The following is a 19,620-nucleotide window of genomic DNA, read 5'->3' on the forward strand; positions in this document are numbered from 1 at the left end:
AAGTCAAATGCTGTATGGGTGAAATTGTTTCTTCTCTGGGAAAAAGGCAAGCAGTTTTTATGACACATCCATGAGTTGCTCTCAAGTCACTATGACACATTTAAGTATTTTCCTTATTGTGAAATCAGTCAGCAGTCCTCAAAATGGAACAAAATGAAGTCTTTTTTTTTCTTAGACAGATATACTTTAATAACCAACTGTAGAAGTTTGATGTGGCCCATCCATCCATTTTCTGATTCGCTTATCCTCACAAGGGTCGCGGGGCGTGCTATAGCCTATCCCAGTGGTCTTCGGGCAGTCGGCGGGGTACACCCGGAACTGGTTGCCAGCTCATTGCAAGGCACACATAGACGAACAACCGTCCGCGCTCAGACTCACACCTAGGGACAATTTTGATTTTTTTTTTTTTAAATTAATGTGCAGTACTCAGGTTGAAGTGGCCATTCCAACCAGACTCAGCATTTGGACCGAACGCCACTTTAGGCAATTCATCAAATTGCTAATCTACACTCTGCGGTGTTTACATAACAGGAGGCACGATCAGTTACCACAGTACATACTGGTTTTCCGTGTTTTTGTTTTTATATTATATTTATGGACTATAATAGATTTTTAATGCATATGTTTATGTTTGAGACTTTCGTACTGCTTTAGAATAGGTTTGTGGTAAGACAGTAAGTCGTTCTGATTTCCGTACAAATTCGCCGTAAAAACAAAGAGGCCGTGCAATAGTCTCATTTGTGAGGGCCGCCCTCTAGTGGTTAATTCCATCAACCCCATCTTCCATATTACCAGGAAATAGAAACATTGTTCTCTACTATGTATACTAAACGAAAAGACAAATTAAAACACATTTCTGTTTATTGTCTTATAGTACAATCTCTCAGTGAGACTGAATACAGGATGTAACTACCCGTTCCTTGCATGAGTTCCACCATTCAGTTGCAGTGCCTTTTGCAATCATGCCTTTCCCTCCTGTCTCTTTTGCATTCAAAATGCAAAAAGAACATCTGCATAAAACACCCAGTTGACTCCTTACATTGTAAAAATAAATACATTATCTTGAAACCAACTGGAGTCAATGTATTATATGCAAAAAGAGACCTCGGCGAGCTCGAGCATGTTGGATTTAAGGCAAACGAGCAAATACAAAGGGGGAGCCTTTAAACGTATACACAGTACACTAAAGTATAATAAATTAATCATGCTTTGTGTTCTTCGCATTCCGTAGTCAACCATAATAATAATAATAATAATAATAATAATAATAATAATCATCTCACTATATGGACAATGATTATTTCTCCGAAAGTTTGTTTTGACAACCTCAAAATTACATTATAAAATGTCTAAAAACGTTGACACTATTTGTCATTTATACTTATTTGTATTTCATTGAAATAATTTGTTTCAACTTATCAATCCAATTTAAATTGAAATGTCAATTTATTTCAAGACGGTGTTGGTTTAGATACAGTGTTATCATTCTATACAATTTATAAATGTTTAGACATGTTGATTTAATCTATTTTTAGATGTACTTTAGAAATATATACAGTATACATAATTTTTATTTTATTCTAATCTATTATTAGATTTCAATCCATGTAAAATTAAATACTGTAATATCTAATTATAAACATTACTCCGCGACCGTTGTGAGGATAAAGCAGATCAGAAAATGAATGGATGGATAAACATCACTATCCTATGCATTTTTTTATTTTATTGTACATTTTTTGAATAGTTATTACATGTACTATATTTGTTATTTTCTCTCTCATTTAAATTACATATTAAGTTCACAGAGCACCTGACCCCGTTGGCCCCTTCCACAGGTGGTAAGCTCAAAAGGAACCACATTGCCTTTTCAGGCTGTGCCCGACCGAGCCCCATGGGTGCAGACCCGGCCATCACGCACTTGCAAACGAGCCTTGCACTAGAGGTGGACCCACGTTACCCGTATCAAGACATGGGAAAACTAGGTCTAATCCTTTACTCACAAACTAAAAGGGAAAAATGCCCAGTTTGTTATAGTGTGTTACGTTTCTGTGGTTGACTGTTTACACTGCTTGTTTCAAAATAGACCGCATTTTTTGTTGCAAGTCAAATGCTGTATGGGTGAAATTGTTTCTTCTCTGGGAAAAAGGCAAGCAGTTTTTATGACACATCCATGAGTTGCTCTCAAGTCACTATGACACATTTAAGTATTTTCCTTATTGTGAAATCAGTCAGCAGTCCTCAAAATGGAACAAAATGAAGTCTTTTTTTTTCTTAGACAGATATACTTTAATAACCAACTGTAGAAGTTTGATGTGGCCCATCCATCCATTTTCTGATTCGCTTATCCTCACAAGGGTCGCGGGGCGTGCTATAGCCTATCCCAGTGGTCTTCGGGCAGTCGGCGGGGTACACCCGGAACTGGTTGCCAGCTCATTGCAAGGCACACATAGACGAACAACCGTCCGCGCTCAGACTCACACCTAGGGACAATTTTGATTTTTTTTTTTTTAAATTAATGTGCAGTACTCAGGTTGAAGTGGCCATTCCAACCAGACTCAGCATTTGGACCGAACGCCACTTTAGGCAATTCATCAAATTGCTAATCTACACTCTGCGGTGTTTACATAACAGGAGGCACGATCAGTTACCACAGTACATACTGGTTTTCCGTGTTTTTGTTTTTATATTATATTTATGGACTATAATAGATTTTTAATGCATATGTTTATGTTTGAGACTTTCGTACTGCTTTAGAATAGGTTTGTGGTAAGACAGTAAGTCGTTCTGATTTCCGTACAAATTCGCCGTAAAAACAAAGAGGCCGTGCAATAGTCTCATTTGTGAGGGCCGCCCTCTAGTGGTTAATTCCATCAACCCCATCTTCCATATTACCAGGAAATAGAAACATTGTTCTCTACTATGTATACTAAACGAAAAGACAAATTAAAACACATTTCTGTTTATTGTCTTATAGTACAATCTCTCAGTGAGACTGAATACAGGATGTAACTACCCGTTCCTTGCATGAGTTCCACCATTCAGTTGCAGTGCCTTTTGCAATCATGCCTTTCCCTCCTGTCTCTTTTGCATTCAAAATGCAAAAAGAACATCTGCATAAAACACCCAGTTGACTCCTTACATTGTAAAAATAAATACATTATCTTGAAACCAACTGGAGTCAATGTATTATATGCAAAAAGAGACCTCGGCGAGCTCGAGCATGTTGGATTTAAGGCAAACGAGCAAATACAAAGGGGGAGCCTTTAAACGTATACACAGTACACTAAAGTATAATAAATTAATCATGCTTTGTGTTCTTCGCATTCCGTAGTCAACCAGATCGCCTGGCCAGCATCTGCAGTGGCTAGGCTACAAGTATTCATCCCAAATAACACCTTAAAAAAAAAAAAATCAGTACAGCGGAACCTTCAAATATGAATGTGAGTTTGACCAACATTTTGTGGAAAATGCGCCGCAAAAGTCAAAAATAACTTTTTAGGAAGTTGCCACAAAGGGTATACTGTCAGTGATAACCACAGAAACAGAAAATGGAACTTTCATGACACAGGGATGTGTCATAAATTAATGTAATTGTTATTATGGTAGGTATTATTTTATTCCATTTGTGGTTTTTGGCTCACTCGTGAAAAGCTTGGCAGCTAACGGCATATTTTTATCATGCACGTGTTTTTTTGTACTTTCCATTTCACCACAAGAAATGATTGCAAAGGGTGCGGCTGCTCAGTATAACGAGAAAAAGAATTCACAAAATTGACACTAGACAGATGCAAATGTAAATAGCAAAGTGGCTAATGACAAGCAGTGAGGGACATTTGTGCTTTAAGGCCAAACTCCACTTCTAAAAGGAAACTATTGCCAAGATCATTCACAGATGGTGTATGTATAAACTTTGTAGTTTTTTTTCTTTTTAATAAAATTTTCCATCCATTTTTAGTTCTGCCTTTGTATTTGTGTGTGTGTGTGTGCGCGCGCACGCGTCCGCACCCTTTTGGGGATTCCGCCGCACGTCTGGAAAAAAAGGTGCATTTTAAATGAAAATGAAGATGTCACTGTGCAGTCTCAGTTCATCATGTGGTGCGGACAGGGGTGTACTTGTCTCTATGGTTACGGATGTGCATTTGTGTCATCTCCATTCCCACTTTGTAACTCCCACAAGGAATTTAAAAAAAAAAAAAAAAAACTGCTAAAGAAGGGCGAGAGGCAACCGGTCCTTTCACTGATATTGTCGGTAGTCTCCAAAGGGCGCGGCGGGCATGGGGGCGGGGGCTGGCTCCTCTGCAAACTGAGGGCCTGAAACACCAACACAAATTGTTTGTTTGTTGTCTACTGTATCTTGTAATTCCAGGGCTTTTACTCATAAATTTAGTCATAAATCAAGCCTAGAAAATGCATACTTGGGAAGCATGAAAACAAATTGGTCGGCTTATATTTATACGTTGTTAGGCCATCTCCGTTGTTTTTTTTAATGAGCTTGGTGGAAGGAAATTTTTCTTTTCAAATCAAAAACAAAAATTAACATCTATATGCATATGTAAGGAATAAGTTTAAAAATATACATTTAAAAAAACAAATAATCTACTAAACTAAACATTTTATACATTAAGGAAAAACATTTTTCTTCACTTAGGAAAAAAAAAGTCATATGGGCTGTACTATGGACAAATGTATAAAGTGATATCACAAAAATTAATGGTGGTCCAACTTGCCTGTTGGAAATTGTGAGGAGGCAAACCTAGACAGCATGATTCCGGCGCCCTCTATCAAGGCTAGCAGGATGCCCCCCATAGCCGCAGAGCCCACCATGGCCACTGGTCCATCTGCAAAAAGGGTCAGTTCATGGCTCGACCACAAGTGTGTTGAGGCGGAATCTTTTCAAAAGCGTTTGTAGACTGACTTCTGGCGGCGAGGATGGCTCCTGTCATGGCACCGCTCGTGATGGAGTTCCAGGGATCCTCCTTCCCGCGTACCTTCACCAGGCCGCAGTCGATCATGGAGAAGAGGCCTCCCCACACTGCAAAGCTACCTTAAAAAACGCCAGAGACATCGTTTGTAGATGGCAAGAGCATAATTCATGAATAAATCTTACCTCCAAGCTGTGGAGCTCTGGTCTTGATAGCAGTCATGCTGCCTCTCATTCTGTGATTCATTCCCTACAGAACACAGCGTCAATAAAAACACTTAAAGAGTCTGAAATGAAAAACTTTCAGGGCACATATTATGAATAAATTGACAGTTTAATGTTTCTTGGGTCTGGTAGGACCCAACCGATACAGATTTTTTTTTTTTTAGGACGATTTCGATATCCGTCAGAATAAAATTCCAATAACCGATTAATCAGCTGATTATCAGAGTATAATTTCGTCACTGCCCTGTGAAAAACATGAATGCCCATTTTTGTGATTTACATTTTTTATGTTAATGGGATGCCCGAAACGCGGACACCCCATCAATGTAAACATTTAACAGTCAAGCAGTGAAATTACATCCAAACAATCAAACCTGTTTCTTTTTCATAAATTAACATTATACAGTACAAAATGTATATTTATGTTTGTATTCTTCTTCTTTATAATTATATATATTTCCATATCATCCACGATTAGCGGGGGTACACTATACCACCCTTATACCAAGTTTCTACGGCCATGACTCAGAGGATAGGCTGTGTGAAGATCAAGAGCCACTTACAGGCAACGCTCAGAGTTCGTTCGCTAGATTACACAGTCTGAAACACTATCAGGCAGAGACACCCACAAGTCAAAGCCAAAAAGAGGTAAGCAGAGTCGCAGTGAATTTTGTTTCCCTCATGTGGTTACGGGTAGTTGCATGAGACGGTATTGGACCCGCAAAACAAAAAAGGTATAAAAAGTCATATTTCTTGATCCTTGAGATATTGTAATGACAGCATACCACAGTCAAGTTCTTGAAATACTTTGGAACCGTTATGAATCATGAAAAAAAAAAAACTGTCTCTTTCGGTTTAAGAACCAGAGTCGAGGGTACTTTTTGAGGAAGCCGTTATATGCCACCAAGGGAATGTCTCTGACGCTCATGTGATTATGTTGATAATTTTAATGAAACAACTATGCAAAAGTCATCATGAGATTACACGGTACAGTGTTGTGAGTGGTTTTACCGAAGGTGCGTTCCTGAAGCCTTTTACTGCTTGGAATATTCCACCTCCAATGGCCCCCATGGTGAACGCACCCCCACAGTCGTCCACAATCCTCCAGGGACTGAAAACATTTAGAAATAATTCAAATTCCATGTACAGGAAAACATCGCTGATTCCATCGGGCTGTAAAAATTATTCAAATAACTCAAATTATTTGATTACAATAAATGTGTCTATCTTAAACTCATTTTTCGATATGGAGTAATGCTATCGCAGGCATGTGCAACACTCCTCACTCATTTCACACTGAAGCGAAAGTACAATTTGTATCTCAACAGCACATCTACAAATCACCAACACAGAAAGTTATGTATCGATGTTGGTTAATTTAATATAGCCTACCCCACTAGTTAGAACGCATTGTAGTGCCCTAACAAGTGGTCAAGAATAGACACAGACGCCGCTTTATTGACCAAATGGTCAGAACACAAACACATAATAAGGATGCTCATACAGAAGCTGCCAATGTCCAGAATTCACTCCTTGATTTAGGCAGTTAACAGACAGCTAACTCTGACCTCCCATTCGCTGACACCCACATCACTTACCAAACCAGCCCTCAACTTCTAAACCCATGCACAATCAAGTCACAGATATTAAAGGGAGGAACGGGAGGATGGTGACCATAAATGGACAAAAATAAAACTTGCATCTCAATAGTAATGCAAGCATTTTTTTTTTATCCAAATACTCAAATACTTAATTCTAGAACTATTCTATTGCTGCAGCCTCAATTCACGAATTCACCCACTTGCCATTAGAGAAGGACATTAGATTTGTTTTCAAGGACTATGTATGCATAGCAAAGTGGCTAATGTGCAATATATGATGTGACCGAGCAAGACTGCGGCAAGATTTATGACTTGCTTGACATTGAGTAGGGACTCAATTTGACTTATTTGGGATGTGCATGGAACTTTAAAGTTATTGGAAGCTGCGCAGAAATGACTTACCCCCGCCTCTGTTAAACAGTCATTAAATCGTTATTGGCATATTTTGTCATGTTGCGCAATCAGGTAGTCGCAGGTTGGCGGGGGTAGCCGGGTTAGCTTATCAAACATCTACAGCTAACACGTCCTCCACTAGACGTCATTATAGGAGCTCAATGTGTCACATTCGTTGGTATTGCCGTTTGTGAGCAAACAGTGAGCGAAGTTATCGAAAAATTACGTGATGTCATCTTAATTTGTACAGGAAGGGGGGCAAGTCCGCAAGGTCACCACAACGTGCTTTTAGCCACGATGTCACGCGGCTAACACAATGTAACGTCAGTTTAGCATCAATGCTAACAGCAGTAAACGAGACGATTTCTGCTGAGTCACGTGGGGGGCGTGGGTAGGGGATAAGACAAACTCGCTTGAATGAGATCCTACACCATGCTGCGCTACAGAAAAAAAAATCCATTGTTATTTTCGCTGAAAGGACTCACCACGGCTCTCTGGCATATTCCTCCATTTTGTTCTTCTGCCGTTTCCTCCCGTGCCGGAGCCAGAGTGTGACGACTGAGTGACGCTATGACGCAACACCAGGCGCTTAAAGGGGCCTCCCGGTGAATAAACAATGGTGGGAAACTGAAAAATCGCCAAAATGTGACACTGAGGTAAAATGTATCCAGTTTAACACCTAATTCAAAAATAAGTAAATATCAGTGTGAATAAAACGTATTATAAGTTAATTAGTATTTCATATGTATGTGCCTACTATTTTGTTTCTCATTACAAAGTAATCATTAACACTATTATTGTTATTATATTTTCATGTCATTTATGACAGTATTTTCCTTTTTACTTTTTATTATAACGTGATTACACTGTATTTTCCGAACTCATTGTTGAATAAAATTATTAAATGAAAATATTTCTGGATATAAATCACACGAGTTATCCAAATGAATACTTTAAAAAAATGAAGGGTAAATGGACATCTCATTCGACACATTCATGGAGAAGACTGGTCCTTGTAATACTTTGAAAAGCATTTTTAAGACATGACCACACGAGCCGAGGTTTTTGTGTGTGCATATTTTTAACTGCATAAGTCATAGCACACACACTCCCCGTTAAAGTTCGCCCCCAATGTTTTCATTCCTTCCCAATCAAACATTGTTGCTGGTCAGAGGAACAGCACACACAGCAGCAGACAGAGAGCAGCGACAGATTGGCCAGCAGCCGGCTATTAGGAACCACAACGGAATGAATTACAGCCCAAGCCTCCATAGAAGAAATGACCAAATATAGACATTTGGGGAGATGTAAACTGGCCTTCTGCTGCTGTTCTTCTTGTCTCCACACTAGACAGCTTCCACCCTGCTCACTTCGGCAAACAAACTATGCAAAACCATCAACGTGATAATACTTTGCAATAGATGTGAACAGAGCCTTTCAGACTTGGTGGTGGTAATGAAGTAAAGATGAACGACATGTATGCATATTTCAGGCAAATGGAATTTCCTCAAAAAGTGTGAATGAAGTCAAAGAGATACAGCCATTGAGTCAAAATGATAATGGCATTAATTTGTTGTCATGAAAACCTCATATCTCCATTATTTTAGTCATGCAATTAAAAGAAAATGGACTGAAACATTTTGATTTATTCTTTTTAATCCAAAGACAAACATTAAAAATATATATTTGTATTTTAAAAATTGGAAACTTTTCTGATTTCTCTTCTTTGTACCCAAAAATGACACAGCAATCTGATAGGATGCCTCGTAAAATGCCATTCGGAACTGCTAAGTAGCTAATCACATAATAGCTATTAGCAGTTAAGCAAGTCTATGTTGGAATTTAAAAAAATCGAAATAGTTGTATTCATGTCTTTTTTTATAGCTCCAAATTTTCTGGGATATAACATTTTTTTAATTGTGTTTTTTTGCCAAGATTTTCAGACATTCCAAAAATATATTCTGGAACATTTTCTATTCTCTTTTCTTTTCAATTCAAACGTTTAGTGAAACATTTGCTTTTTAGGTTTACATCAAAAATTGTTCAAAAACTATTTCCAGTGTTTTATTTCAACTCAAATGTTTCTTACTGTAGAAAAAAACCCTTCAGATTTTCTTGTATTTTTTCAAAAACAACTATCCAAATTATTTTGGAGAGACATCCCCCGCAAAATCTTGATGTACAAAAATGTGCATTTTTTTCCCCTTTTAATCTTTTTCTTTTAAAAAAACAAACCCTTTTTAAATCCCAATTTTTTCATCTTATTATCCAAAATTGTTTTGAATCATTGAAACATTTTATTCAATTAATAACATTTATTAATGCCATCTTTCTATCATCACAGTAGGATATATCAGTATTTAAAAAAATAATGAATGTTTTTTTAAAAATGGGGATGAAAACACAATGCTCAGAAAATGTTGAATGATTAAATAAGAGCTGTTAATAATCAAACCAATTGGTAATGAATTGCTTTTGTGAGTCAACAGCAACATAGTAAAGCGTTTTATTGAAGACATACAGGCTCCGTTAGAAAGGTGTGTCATCGCAAAATGGAAAAAAATAAATCTAGGTTACACAAAGAGGAAGTGCCATAACGTCATCAAAGAAAAGACCTTCACTCAAAAGTTATCAATCAACAGGAAGCTTGATATCAACCTCATAGCACATACTGTAGCTATATTACATTGACATTACATACGATTATCAATTACGCCAGCTAAAATGATTCTGTACAACACTTATGAATTTGTACTTCCTGATAACTCGTAATTAAAACTCCTTTGTGGCGCTTTTCCAAATGAACTTTGCCTGAGATTTTTTTGACATGAGGCACTCAGTGCTTGGTGTTCTTTTTCCCGGAGCCACATTATGTTTTTGTTTTTTTAATTGGGCCATCGTGACGATGTATTCCCTGTTGTTTTCATCCCAGTTTGGACAGATTAACTGACAGTGGTTCAAACGACTAAAGTGGGGGACACACACGCCACCAAATGGTCCAAATTTGAGCACTTTTCCCCAATTCCGATCAAAGTCAGCACAGGCCAGAATATTGAATGTGTCTAAAAGATTACCTTCGGGGGTTATACTGTGGTATGAAGTGTGTCAAGAGGGATTTTTACTTCCTGATCCGCTCAGAAAAAGTTCAGTGTCGACAATTTTAAATGTTGAAAGCGGGGTACACGCATAATGACAATTCGGCTGAATTTGAATATTTTCCTTTTCTGCCGATCAAAGTCAGCAAAGGCCTGATTATTGGATGCCTCTCAAAGATTATCCTGAGAAATCATTTTATGGTGTGGGATGTGCTAAGAGGGAATTTTATTTCCCGATCAATCGCCAATGTTGAACTTGTTCAATATGTACCAAGGTCAAATCCTTACACGTGTGTATTCAACAAAGAGTTGGGACATGGACTCCAGGATTTTGACACAAAAAATGGAGATCAATTATCAGCTAGCCTGGCTTCTTCTATTTCTTTTCCTACTACTTCTCTTTCTCAATCATGCTGCCCTAAAAGTTCAGTCTTTGTACGACGACGGATATCCAGTTTCGGGGTCGAGACTTATGATTGTCTGTTGATATATGCGTTGTGTTTTGTTGGCCATTTCAAGAACACCACACATGAAAATCGCAGTAATACTGTAATGTTTTTTTTTCCTCATTACGCGTGTACACCATTTTCACTGTTTTCTCAGGCACTTGCATTCATACGCGAGACAATATGTTGTATAATGGACTTCATCTAGTACCTATTAGTGCAAATGACCAGCAAAGAGCGATATGAATCCATGACTGCAAAATGGACAACTGGCAAGAGACCATCGTGGCCCCTGTTCTTCACAAGGGTCCTTTGGTCCAGTATTCCGTGGGAAGTACTCAGGGTAAAAAGGCGGCCTCATCGTCAAAACTGTCATTACCGCAAGATGGACCCTCGACCCGAGGGAGGGTTTGTCTTCTTGCGGCGAGATATCCGTTCGACCGTGTTTCTTACGTTCCAGCCACTAGGAAAATCACTGCAGCCACTTGGGTACAGGTACCTGTTGGGGGAAGCAAAACGTATAAATGGACTCTGCATGTGGAAATCAATAAAGTGTTCCACTACGGCTATATCATAGAAATTTGGGTTTTCTAGTCACAACTTTGCATTGACGTTTAAAGTTTGAAATTGGTGAACCATTAATAAGGTGTTTTTGCCATCTTATCTTACAACCGACCAATTTACAAATGAATTCTGAATTGTTCGTCTGCTGCTGCACTAGACTGCAGCAGTCAAATGTCCGTCCAACAAAGCAACACAGTCTTTAAATGAGAAAAATAATTCACTTCCCTGTCAATTTAGCATGTATGATTTTCTCTCCAGAATTCAGTCATTTATTAATTGTCCTGCTATTTTGCTGTTCAAATTTGGATGTTCTCCGCTTTAACGTGGTTCCAGCCAGACTTGTGTGGAAAGTGTAATTGATCCTTCAAGCACATAAGTGCATGATTTAATGCGCTAGCTGTGTCATTCTTAGGTTAACTTAGCATTTAACATGGTTTCTCCATCTTTTCTCATCATCCCTTTGTGAAGTAATCAACACTGTAAAGTAAAAACTCAATTAAAGATACCATTTAATGCTTTCGGTTAGGACAGATTTAGGCCTTCAAACGTCCACAAATCAAATAAAAAACAGACAAAGGCAAAATAATTTCAAAACTGCACAAAACGTTTTTGTATGAAATGAACAGCCAGATCAAAATGTCCCTTTGTCATTTGTGAACATAAAATGCAGTTACAGTAAGTTATCGTTCTTTTTCTTTTTTTTCAGTTAACAAAAATATTTTTCTGTCCTACGGTAGTTTTCATTATTTTGAGCAGTTCTGTTAACTACAATAGCGTTGGTTCTGTGAACATTGGATGTACCTTCTTGAGTTGTTCGATGTTGCTCCCCCTAATGGAGGCGAGCAGCTGATCCCTGGAGTTCTTTGCGCCCCCTCGGTTCTTCCCATCCAGGCTCCTCCGCGAAACCGGAGTCAAAGAGTTCCTCAAGGAGTCCACTTCCAGCATGAGAGGCGGAGGAGGTGGGGGCGCACCCCCAGGTGGGGGTGGGGGCGGGGGCGGTGGTGGACCAGCCCCGTCTCCCTTCTTGGGGCTCAGTTTAGGTGAAGGCATGGGCGAAGGCATGGGGGACGGTTTTGGAGACGCCTTTGGAGAGGTCCATGTGGTGGAATTTCTGGAATACAGAATAGGTCTGTGAGTATTGTTATATACGTTATACAGATGTTGCAGCGCCGTCTGTACTCAGATATCAGTTGCTTAAAGGGCAATAACGCTGTTAAGTATATGCTAATTGTTAGCTCGTGTACCAATGGAGTTTCCCATAACAGAAGAGAAGTGTAATTACTGTTCATAACGTGGTATTGTATTGAATATGTGTCTTTAAGTGGTGTGGCCTGGCGAATGACATCAGGGGCTGAAGTCAGGATGGCTCAGTTGGGCAGATCAGTCTTGATGTGGGAGTCTGGATGTGAGTTGTGGCCTACAGCAGCTCCTTGCAGATGTTGTCCTTTTGAATTTGTGTGTTCAACTGTTTGTTGCGTTCAGTAAAGTGCTGCATGAAATTGTACTTTTTACTTATACTTTAAAAAAACAATTAAAAGATGTTTTTGGTCACACTGCAACAATTAAATGGCCCTGCTCCTTCTGGTGTGTTCACCTTAGCCAGTATAAGACAAACAGATATATGGTTTAATCAGATGTTTTGATGAATCCCACTTAGCCTTCTAGACAGTCCTTGCCTGTATGCAGAAGCCAATCATATTGCAAATGGTTTGACCTGCTTAGACCTCAGTGGGTAGCTTCATTTGGACAAAGTGGTCCTTTGATACCCACTATTAACAATACAGTCCCCTTTGTTTGGCGGCGTAATTCTTCGGTCTATGCTATTAGCGGCAGGAATGACTCCCTATCACTGTATTAGATCATACCATTCCCATTACACACCTATGGGAGCCTCCGCCACCCGGCTTGGGCACTTCCAGAGTATCCTTCTTGTCGGTTCCATTTCCGGCCTGGGCCTGCTTCTGCTCCTGTAAACGCCTCTGACGCTGGCGGTCCATGTTACGACTTAGGATGTTGGTAGTGGTCATCCTGGGCCCGGCCAGCTCGAAGTGGTAGCCCAGTTTAAGCAGGGTGGTGTTCTCTTTCAGCACCTTGATCATCTCCATCTCCGTCTTGCCTCCGCAGACGTGCCGCTGGTTCTGGAAGCGGAGCTCAGTGAGGGTGGTGTTGTAGCGCAGCGCTTGTATGAGGGCCAGGATGCCCTTGCCGGTGAGATGGTTGGAGTCCAAGTTGATGCTGGTGACGCTGGAGTTGTGGTGCAGCGTGCCAGCGACGGCGTATGCCACGTGGTCGTCGGCACGGCAGTTGGCCAGCGCCACCTTCCTGACATGGGTGTTGCAGCGCAGCGCCTCGGCCAGCTCGATGAGCGTCTTGGTCTTGATCACCTCGGAGTTGTTTACGTTGAGCTCCACCAAGGACGGGTCGTCGCCTCGGACCTGCTCCAGGAGCTCATCGAACATGCTGGCGTCTTCGTCGGCGACATCTTCCTCCTTCGTTTTGGAGGTCGGGGCCACGCAGTTGGTGAGTTTTTCTCGGGTGTCAACTTTCTGCTCTTCTGCTTTCTGTTGCTTCAAGTGATCGCTGTGGTTGAGCAGTTCTTCACCTCTTCTCGTTCCATCCTCCTTCTCAGAGGCTTGCCGTTGCACTCTGCGAGCCGCCTTCTTTTCCTTATCCTCATCCTGAGGCTTCTTCTCCTCGGGAGTCAGGTTCTCCTGTGATTTGTTCTGCTTCTCCAGCATCCTGGAAACCAGTCCCTGTGTCCTGAAGCTGTCGGATCGCCGAACCCGCTCCCTGCCTGCTTCCTTCTCGCTCTTCTCCCGTAGCCTGGAGATAATGTCCTTGGTCTTGGTGTCATCTCTTCTCCTGCAGTCCTCCCTACGGGTGTCCTCCTTCTTCTTCTCCTGGAGCTTGGATATCACGTCCCTTGTTTTGCTCTCGCGATTGTCTCTCTTGTCTGTCATCCTGTTGTCCTCACAGGCTGTTTTCTCCTTGCAACCATCCTTTAGGTCTCTGGAGAGCTGACTTTGACCCCCTTTTGAGGATTCTGGAACTTTCTCGTCGCCATCATCAACTTCGTTTTCTCCTCGTCCTTGGACTTCAGTGGTGTCGTTGCACTTCTGGCTCAGGTCCGTCTTTCTCGGGTAATCCTGTTTCCGGCTTTCCTTCTTGGGTTGAGCCTGTGTGAGGGAACAAATATGAGCATGTTTAATTCACAGTTGAACCAGACCACAGAATTTAATGCAAGCCAAGCCTAAAGTGGAGGACACATGTAACAACTGATAACATCTTAATCAATTCGTTGACCATGAGGGACTTCGCACATGACAAGGATTTTTTAAAAATCCTGTTCATACTTCTCCTATCAGGTGTGGCGTACTCCAGATGACTAACACAAGACATCGCACGCATGACATAACCATTGACAATCATCTCTTTCCACAAAAAGTACATCTGTAATGCCAAGACTGACCTGTGAGAGGCAGTATGGTGGTACAGGGCATCCAAATTGTAATAAATAAAAAGAAGAAGCAAGAGAAAAAGCTAGGCTAACAGTTAACATTGTTTCGTGACAATTACAGAGTCTGTGGCCCAGGCAAACTTTATGTTCACCACACAAATCAATACATAAAGACTTTTAGAATCGTCTGCTTCAATCTTTTTTTTTTTTTTTTTTTTTGTATCCTACCCCAATGATTTCAGAGCATTTCAGACACGTTTGACAATTGAGTCCAGGTTTTCAAAAAAGATATAATTGTAATTCCCCCCCACCCCCTCCGATATTGAGATTAGGATTTAATATGGGATTATTTTTCAAGGACCTCTTCCCATTAATTTTGTTAAACAAAAGTTGGGAAAAGTTGCTTCAATCCGCCCTGGTGATCTGTTTGTGTTAACCTCGCTTGGAGCAAGCTCAGCCTCTGCGTCCCTTTACGACCGTCCGGCTTCTCATCCGTCTGCGACACGCCATGTGTGTTTATAGTGGCCATCTTTTTTTTTTTTTTTTTTTTTTTTTTTTATATGGCTCAGGTTTGCCAAGTGTTTGATTTGTGATCCCCGCCGTGAGCCAGGCTAGCGGACGCATCCTTAAAAGGCAGTGAGCGTAGGAGCGATCAACCGAGGAATTCCAGCAGGGCCATGGATTAAGGAGCCGTACGCCCAACTGAGTGCACAGAAACTCTTCGACAATGGACCGCAGTGCTTCAAATCAAATCAAATCAAATCAAATCAAACAAAAGATCATTAAAAAATATATGTACAACATTCAAAAGGGGGCGGTTGCTTGCGAGGAGTTGAATGTCAAATGTAATCAGGCCTCGGAGGGATAAACAATATTCTGGGCGGCCCGTTGGGGATCTGATGGATCCAGCTGGCCTCTTGCTTCAATCCACCCACACAAACAACACATGAGGTCTCAGTCCTTAAATGCATCCTTCGTTTTCTATAAAGCTTGTCCTCGTTTGGGTCATGAGGTAGCTGGAGTCTATACCAGCTGACTTTTGGGGAACGAAGCGGGATCCACCCTGGCCTGGCTGCCAGCCAAAATCACAGGAGACACATTGACATCTAACCACTAATGCATCTTTTTGCTATAGCTTTGTCCTGCATATCCCAGATGACTTTTAGCGAGAGAAGTGGGATCCAAACTGGAATTGTCCCAAGCCACTCACAGGGCATATTCCCCTCCTAAAATAAAAAATCAATTAAAACTCCTTCCATCTGTTTTCTATTGTGAATCTCCTCATTAGGGTTGTAGGTGAGCTGGAAACTATCCAAGCTGACTTTTGGTGAGAGAATTGGGGTAGAGGTTCAAATGGTCATTCGCTAATCAAAGTTCAGACTCCCAGTTCACACCGATAGACAATTTAGAGTCTTTAATTCAAGCTGACTTTTGGTGAGAGAAGTGGGATCCACACTGGAGTGGTCACTCGTCAATCTGAGGCAACATATTGTCAAACATTCACATTCACACCAATGGACAATTTAGAGTTTCCAGTTACACCTGACGTTTGATGAGTGGAAGCGGTCAGCCAATCACATGGCACATGCAAGCAAATAACCATTCAGACTCACGTTCGTGCCAGTGTTAAAATAATTTGGGGGTTTTCATTTTAGTTAGTTTTAATTCATCTTCACTTTTGTTTTCAAATTCACTTAGTTCTAATTAGTGTGAGGAGCAAGTTTGTTAATTTTTATTTTTTCAGAAAACGGGGGTTGTTTTGGTTTCGTTTTCGTTTTATTTGTTAAAAAAATAAATAGAAGAGATGTCGAGTGCAAAATATTTTTTTTTAAAAGAAAGGTCACAAAGTACTGGGATTGTGGAATAAAGTAAATGACAATTCTCAAACGATTCTCAGACTGTCCTTCGATAGTTAGGGATCTACAATACCGAAATAAATACATTTGAAAGGAACCCAGGAAGCACATGTATGATATGAATGAATAAAAATGAAACTATAATTCTAGTTTTATAAACATACTATATAGTTTTAATTTTGTTTGCACTTTTCGAAAAAGCTTTTTTGTTTTGATTTCATTTTGTGAATGAAAATATTTTGACTATGTTAGATATTTTCTTTAGTTTTCGTTAACTATAATAAACGTGGTTTAAAACAAAGGACAATTTGGAGTCTTCAATTCCAGCTGACCTTTTGGTGGGAGAACTGGGATGCACCCTGAATTGGCCACCAGCCAATCGCAGGCACATCACTGACACTCGCACCTATGGACAACTTCAAGACGTGAACCTAACATGAATATTTTGGGGATATGGGGAGCAGAAGCAGAAAGATCGGAGTTGAGATTCAAACCCAGAACCTCAGAACTGTGAGGCAGACACGCTAACGTTTGATATGCAGTATCTCAAATAAGACGCAAAACAACAGGACTGTACCTGGAGCGAGTCCTCTTTGTGGCTGCTTTTGGCGTTCTGGTGGTTGTTTTTGCCTGCGACAGGCTCGCCTCGAAGGCTCACCTCACCGTCCTCCGGGTTGACGTCGGGCACTTTCATCATGTCTTTCTCCAGCTCCTCCATCTCCTCCGGAGAGAGCGTGGACAGCAGGGTATCCAGGTCCGGATCCTCACTCACCTGCCGCCCCATCCGGGTTAGGCCTCTCACTTTCCGTCTGGACATACTTCGACAAGATCTCGTTTGAAAACTGCCAAAATAATAAATCAGGATAGCAAGTAGCTTTGTGGCCAAAATATTCCCATACGTCCCAGAAAGAGCGAGGCGTGGATCCCCGTTTGGACTCACATGCTTGCAAAGAGGGCGGCCGGTGACGAAGGGCTGCTGAGAGGCTGGGACATTCCTTGGAATCCTGGGAAAGTGCATGTCCATGTTTAGAGGACGGCGCGCTCCTTTAAAGGGAATGGGAAGGGCTGCAGTTTACTGAGGTGCCAGATGAGTTAGTGTACACACAATTCCTCTCATTACACAACTGCTATTTTTGTTCATTCCGGATTTGGTTTACTTCGTTTTTTTGAAGGGATTGGGGGGTGGGAAGATCACTTCAACGTTTGGGAATGGGCAATAGCGATGACATGTATTGCACCGATGCACAACAAATAAGTATGGCGATGCCTTGAGATACAAGTTTAGGTACTTCTGTGACCAACTCATTTGTATCTCAAATGACCTTTCGCCCTTGAAATGAACGGAAATGCCATGAACCTATTCAAGTCTCCCATATAAAACCAACCCCAAAAAAGTAATGTGTTTGTTTATGAAGACAATTAGGACTACAGTTTATCAGAGCATTAGAATGAAAAGAATTGAACAGTTCATATCCCAATTTTTGCTTAATTCCAAGGGACTTGACATGTTGCTTTATTGTAAAACTACAAGTTTGTTCAGCATAATGACTCGGTCCTGCTAAACGTTACCTTTAAAGTTAACTAGTAAAATAAATAAATAAATTGCATACTGTACATATATTACCATTTTATTCCTGAAATGCTTTTACTGGAATAAAAAAAAAATACATTTCCTGCTCATAGAGATGACTCAATGACTTTTTCTCTTTAAGATCAAGACGAGTTAAACCTCATAAATGCAGATATTTTTAAATGTAAAGTAAATGTACGTACAGTAACATGTAACATTCATCCATCCATCTGTTTTTTTTTTTTTTAAATCCGCTTATCCTCACAAGGGTCGCGGGCGTGCATGGGGCCTATCTCAGCTGTCTTTGGGGAGTAGATGGGGGACACCCTGAAATGGTTGCACATGTAATCAAACATTCTTTTCTCCATGGATGGAAAGTGGAAGTGGACACTTGATTTGCTGCCATTTGCAACATGGCCACTTGAAGCTGCTAAAGAGCACAACACACTGGCCCTTAAATATATCTTCTAAGTAAACACTAGTGGCAAGTAAAAATCATTAGAATAAAACAGGACACAGACGACATACATTCCAAAGTTAAACTTTATGTCATTAGAAATAAATTCTTCACTCATGTTATATATTACAATGTCATAGCTTCCATTTTAGTTTTTTCCCAACAAGTTTTATAAGACACACGCAATCAAGAGGTTAAAAAAAAAAACAACTAAAAAAACAACAACTAAAAGACACTGAGGAATTCCTAAGTGGAGTACAGGTTAAAGCGTTCAAACATTTCCAGTGTGCTTTACAATGGCTCAGTAACTCTGGACATAACACATTTTGCTCTCACCGACTAAAATACAAATCGAAGATCAACCACATGAGCGGCGGTGAGAATAAGAGAGGAAAACTGCAGTTTGCCAAATAAACGTAAGGGTATAAACCTTTGAGATTTTTTTTCCCTTCACATTATGACGAGTATTGATCCGATTGCCTAAAAATGCTACTAGAGGTCAATTTCATGACATTGGAAAGCCAGAATATTGTTACAGTATCGTCTTCAAAAACAATCTTGTTAAAACACCAGAAAACAGATGAGGAGTGGGATTACAAAATATGGACTTTGATGTATGACCCATTAAAATGAATTTACACTGCAGAGCCAAGTGCTCAATTCCGATTGAATGCCGACAGTGGATAGAAAAAGTCTACACACCCCTCTTCAAGTGCCCGGGTTTTGTGATTAAGAACAACAAAAATAAATAATAAAAGCTTCAAGACGTTCACCACCATTAAAAACAAAATATTTTCGAGAGGGAAAGTAAAAACACAACAACTGAAGTACTGCGGTCACACCAGTGTGCACACCCTCATATTAACAGGGATGTGGCTGTATTCAGAGTAAACCGATCACATTCAAACTCCTGTCAGCACGCTGCTTCTCTCCCGAAATGAAATTCATCTTTTCTTGTACGCTCACAAACACTTGGCCATTGAACAGTAGTTGTGTTCCAGATGTCCTGTTTTGTTGGTGGTAAATGCACCT

The 19,620-nt window shown here is 40.3% G+C and overlaps 2 protein-coding genes across 2 annotated transcripts; both read right to left on the bottom strand.

The window, feature by feature from the left end:
• Positions 1–2,946: 2,946 nt before the first annotated feature.
• Positions 2,947–7,739, bottom strand: timm17a (translocase of inner mitochondrial membrane 17 homolog A (yeast)). Its single transcript, XM_019892530.1, has 6 exons — positions 7,629–7,739; positions 6,161–6,260; positions 5,111–5,174; positions 4,919–5,047; positions 4,731–4,841; positions 2,947–4,314 (listed from the first exon to the last, which is right to left on the bottom strand). Exons 1-6 carry the CDS (start codon positions 7,652–7,654, stop codon positions 4,238–4,240), a joined length of 507 nt encoding a protein of 168 aa, XP_019748089.1. The 5' UTR covers positions 7,655–7,739; the 3' UTR covers positions 2,947–4,237.
• A 1,892-nt stretch (positions 7,740–9,631) lies between these two features.
• Positions 9,632–17,940, bottom strand: lmod1b (leiomodin 1b (smooth muscle)). Its single transcript, XM_019892529.1, has 4 exons — positions 17,139–17,940; positions 13,130–14,424; positions 12,050–12,359; positions 9,632–11,183 (listed from the first exon to the last, which is right to left on the bottom strand). Exons 1-4 carry the CDS (start codon positions 17,583–17,585, stop codon positions 11,157–11,159), a joined length of 2,079 nt encoding a protein of 692 aa, XP_019748088.1. The 5' UTR covers positions 17,586–17,940; the 3' UTR covers positions 9,632–11,156.
• Between the last annotated feature and the right edge of the window lie 1,680 nt (positions 17,941–19,620).

The sequence above is a fragment of the Hippocampus comes genome, unplaced genomic scaffold (assembly GCF_001891065.2).
Source record: "Hippocampus comes isolate QL1 unplaced genomic scaffold, H_comes_QL1_v1.1 scaffold137, whole genome shotgun sequence".
In the NCBI taxonomy this organism is placed as follows: domain Eukaryota; kingdom Metazoa; phylum Chordata; class Actinopteri; order Syngnathiformes; family Syngnathidae; genus Hippocampus; species Hippocampus comes.

What these genes read in the sequence shown, in the direction of transcription:
- timm17a (XM_019892530.1), bottom strand. Translation starts at nt 7,654, where the DNA reads ATGGAGGAATATGCCAGAGAGCCGTG. An exon ending in GCTTCAGGAACGCACCTTCG is followed by an intron (nt 5,175 to 6,160) that starts GTAAAACCACTC and finishes TGTGTTCTGTAG; the next exon opens with GGAATGAATCACAGAATGAG. An exon ending in CTCCTCACAATTTCCAACAG is followed by an intron (nt 4,315 to 4,730) that starts GCAAGTTGGACC and finishes TTGGTGTTTCAG; the next exon opens with GCCCTCAGTTTGCAGAGGAG.
- lmod1b (XM_019892529.1), bottom strand. Translation starts at nt 17,585, where the DNA reads ATGGACATGCACTTTCCCAGGATTCCAAGGAATGTCCCAGCCTCTCAG. An exon ending in GGTGGCGGAGGCTCCCATAG is followed by an intron (nt 12,360 to 13,129) that starts GTGTGTAATGGG and finishes TCTGTATTCCAG; the next exon opens with AAATTCCACCACATGGACCT. An exon ending in ACATCGAACAACTCAAGAAG is followed by an intron (nt 11,184 to 12,049) that starts GTACATCCAATG and finishes TTCCCCCAACAG; the next exon opens with GTACCTGTACCCAAGTGGCT.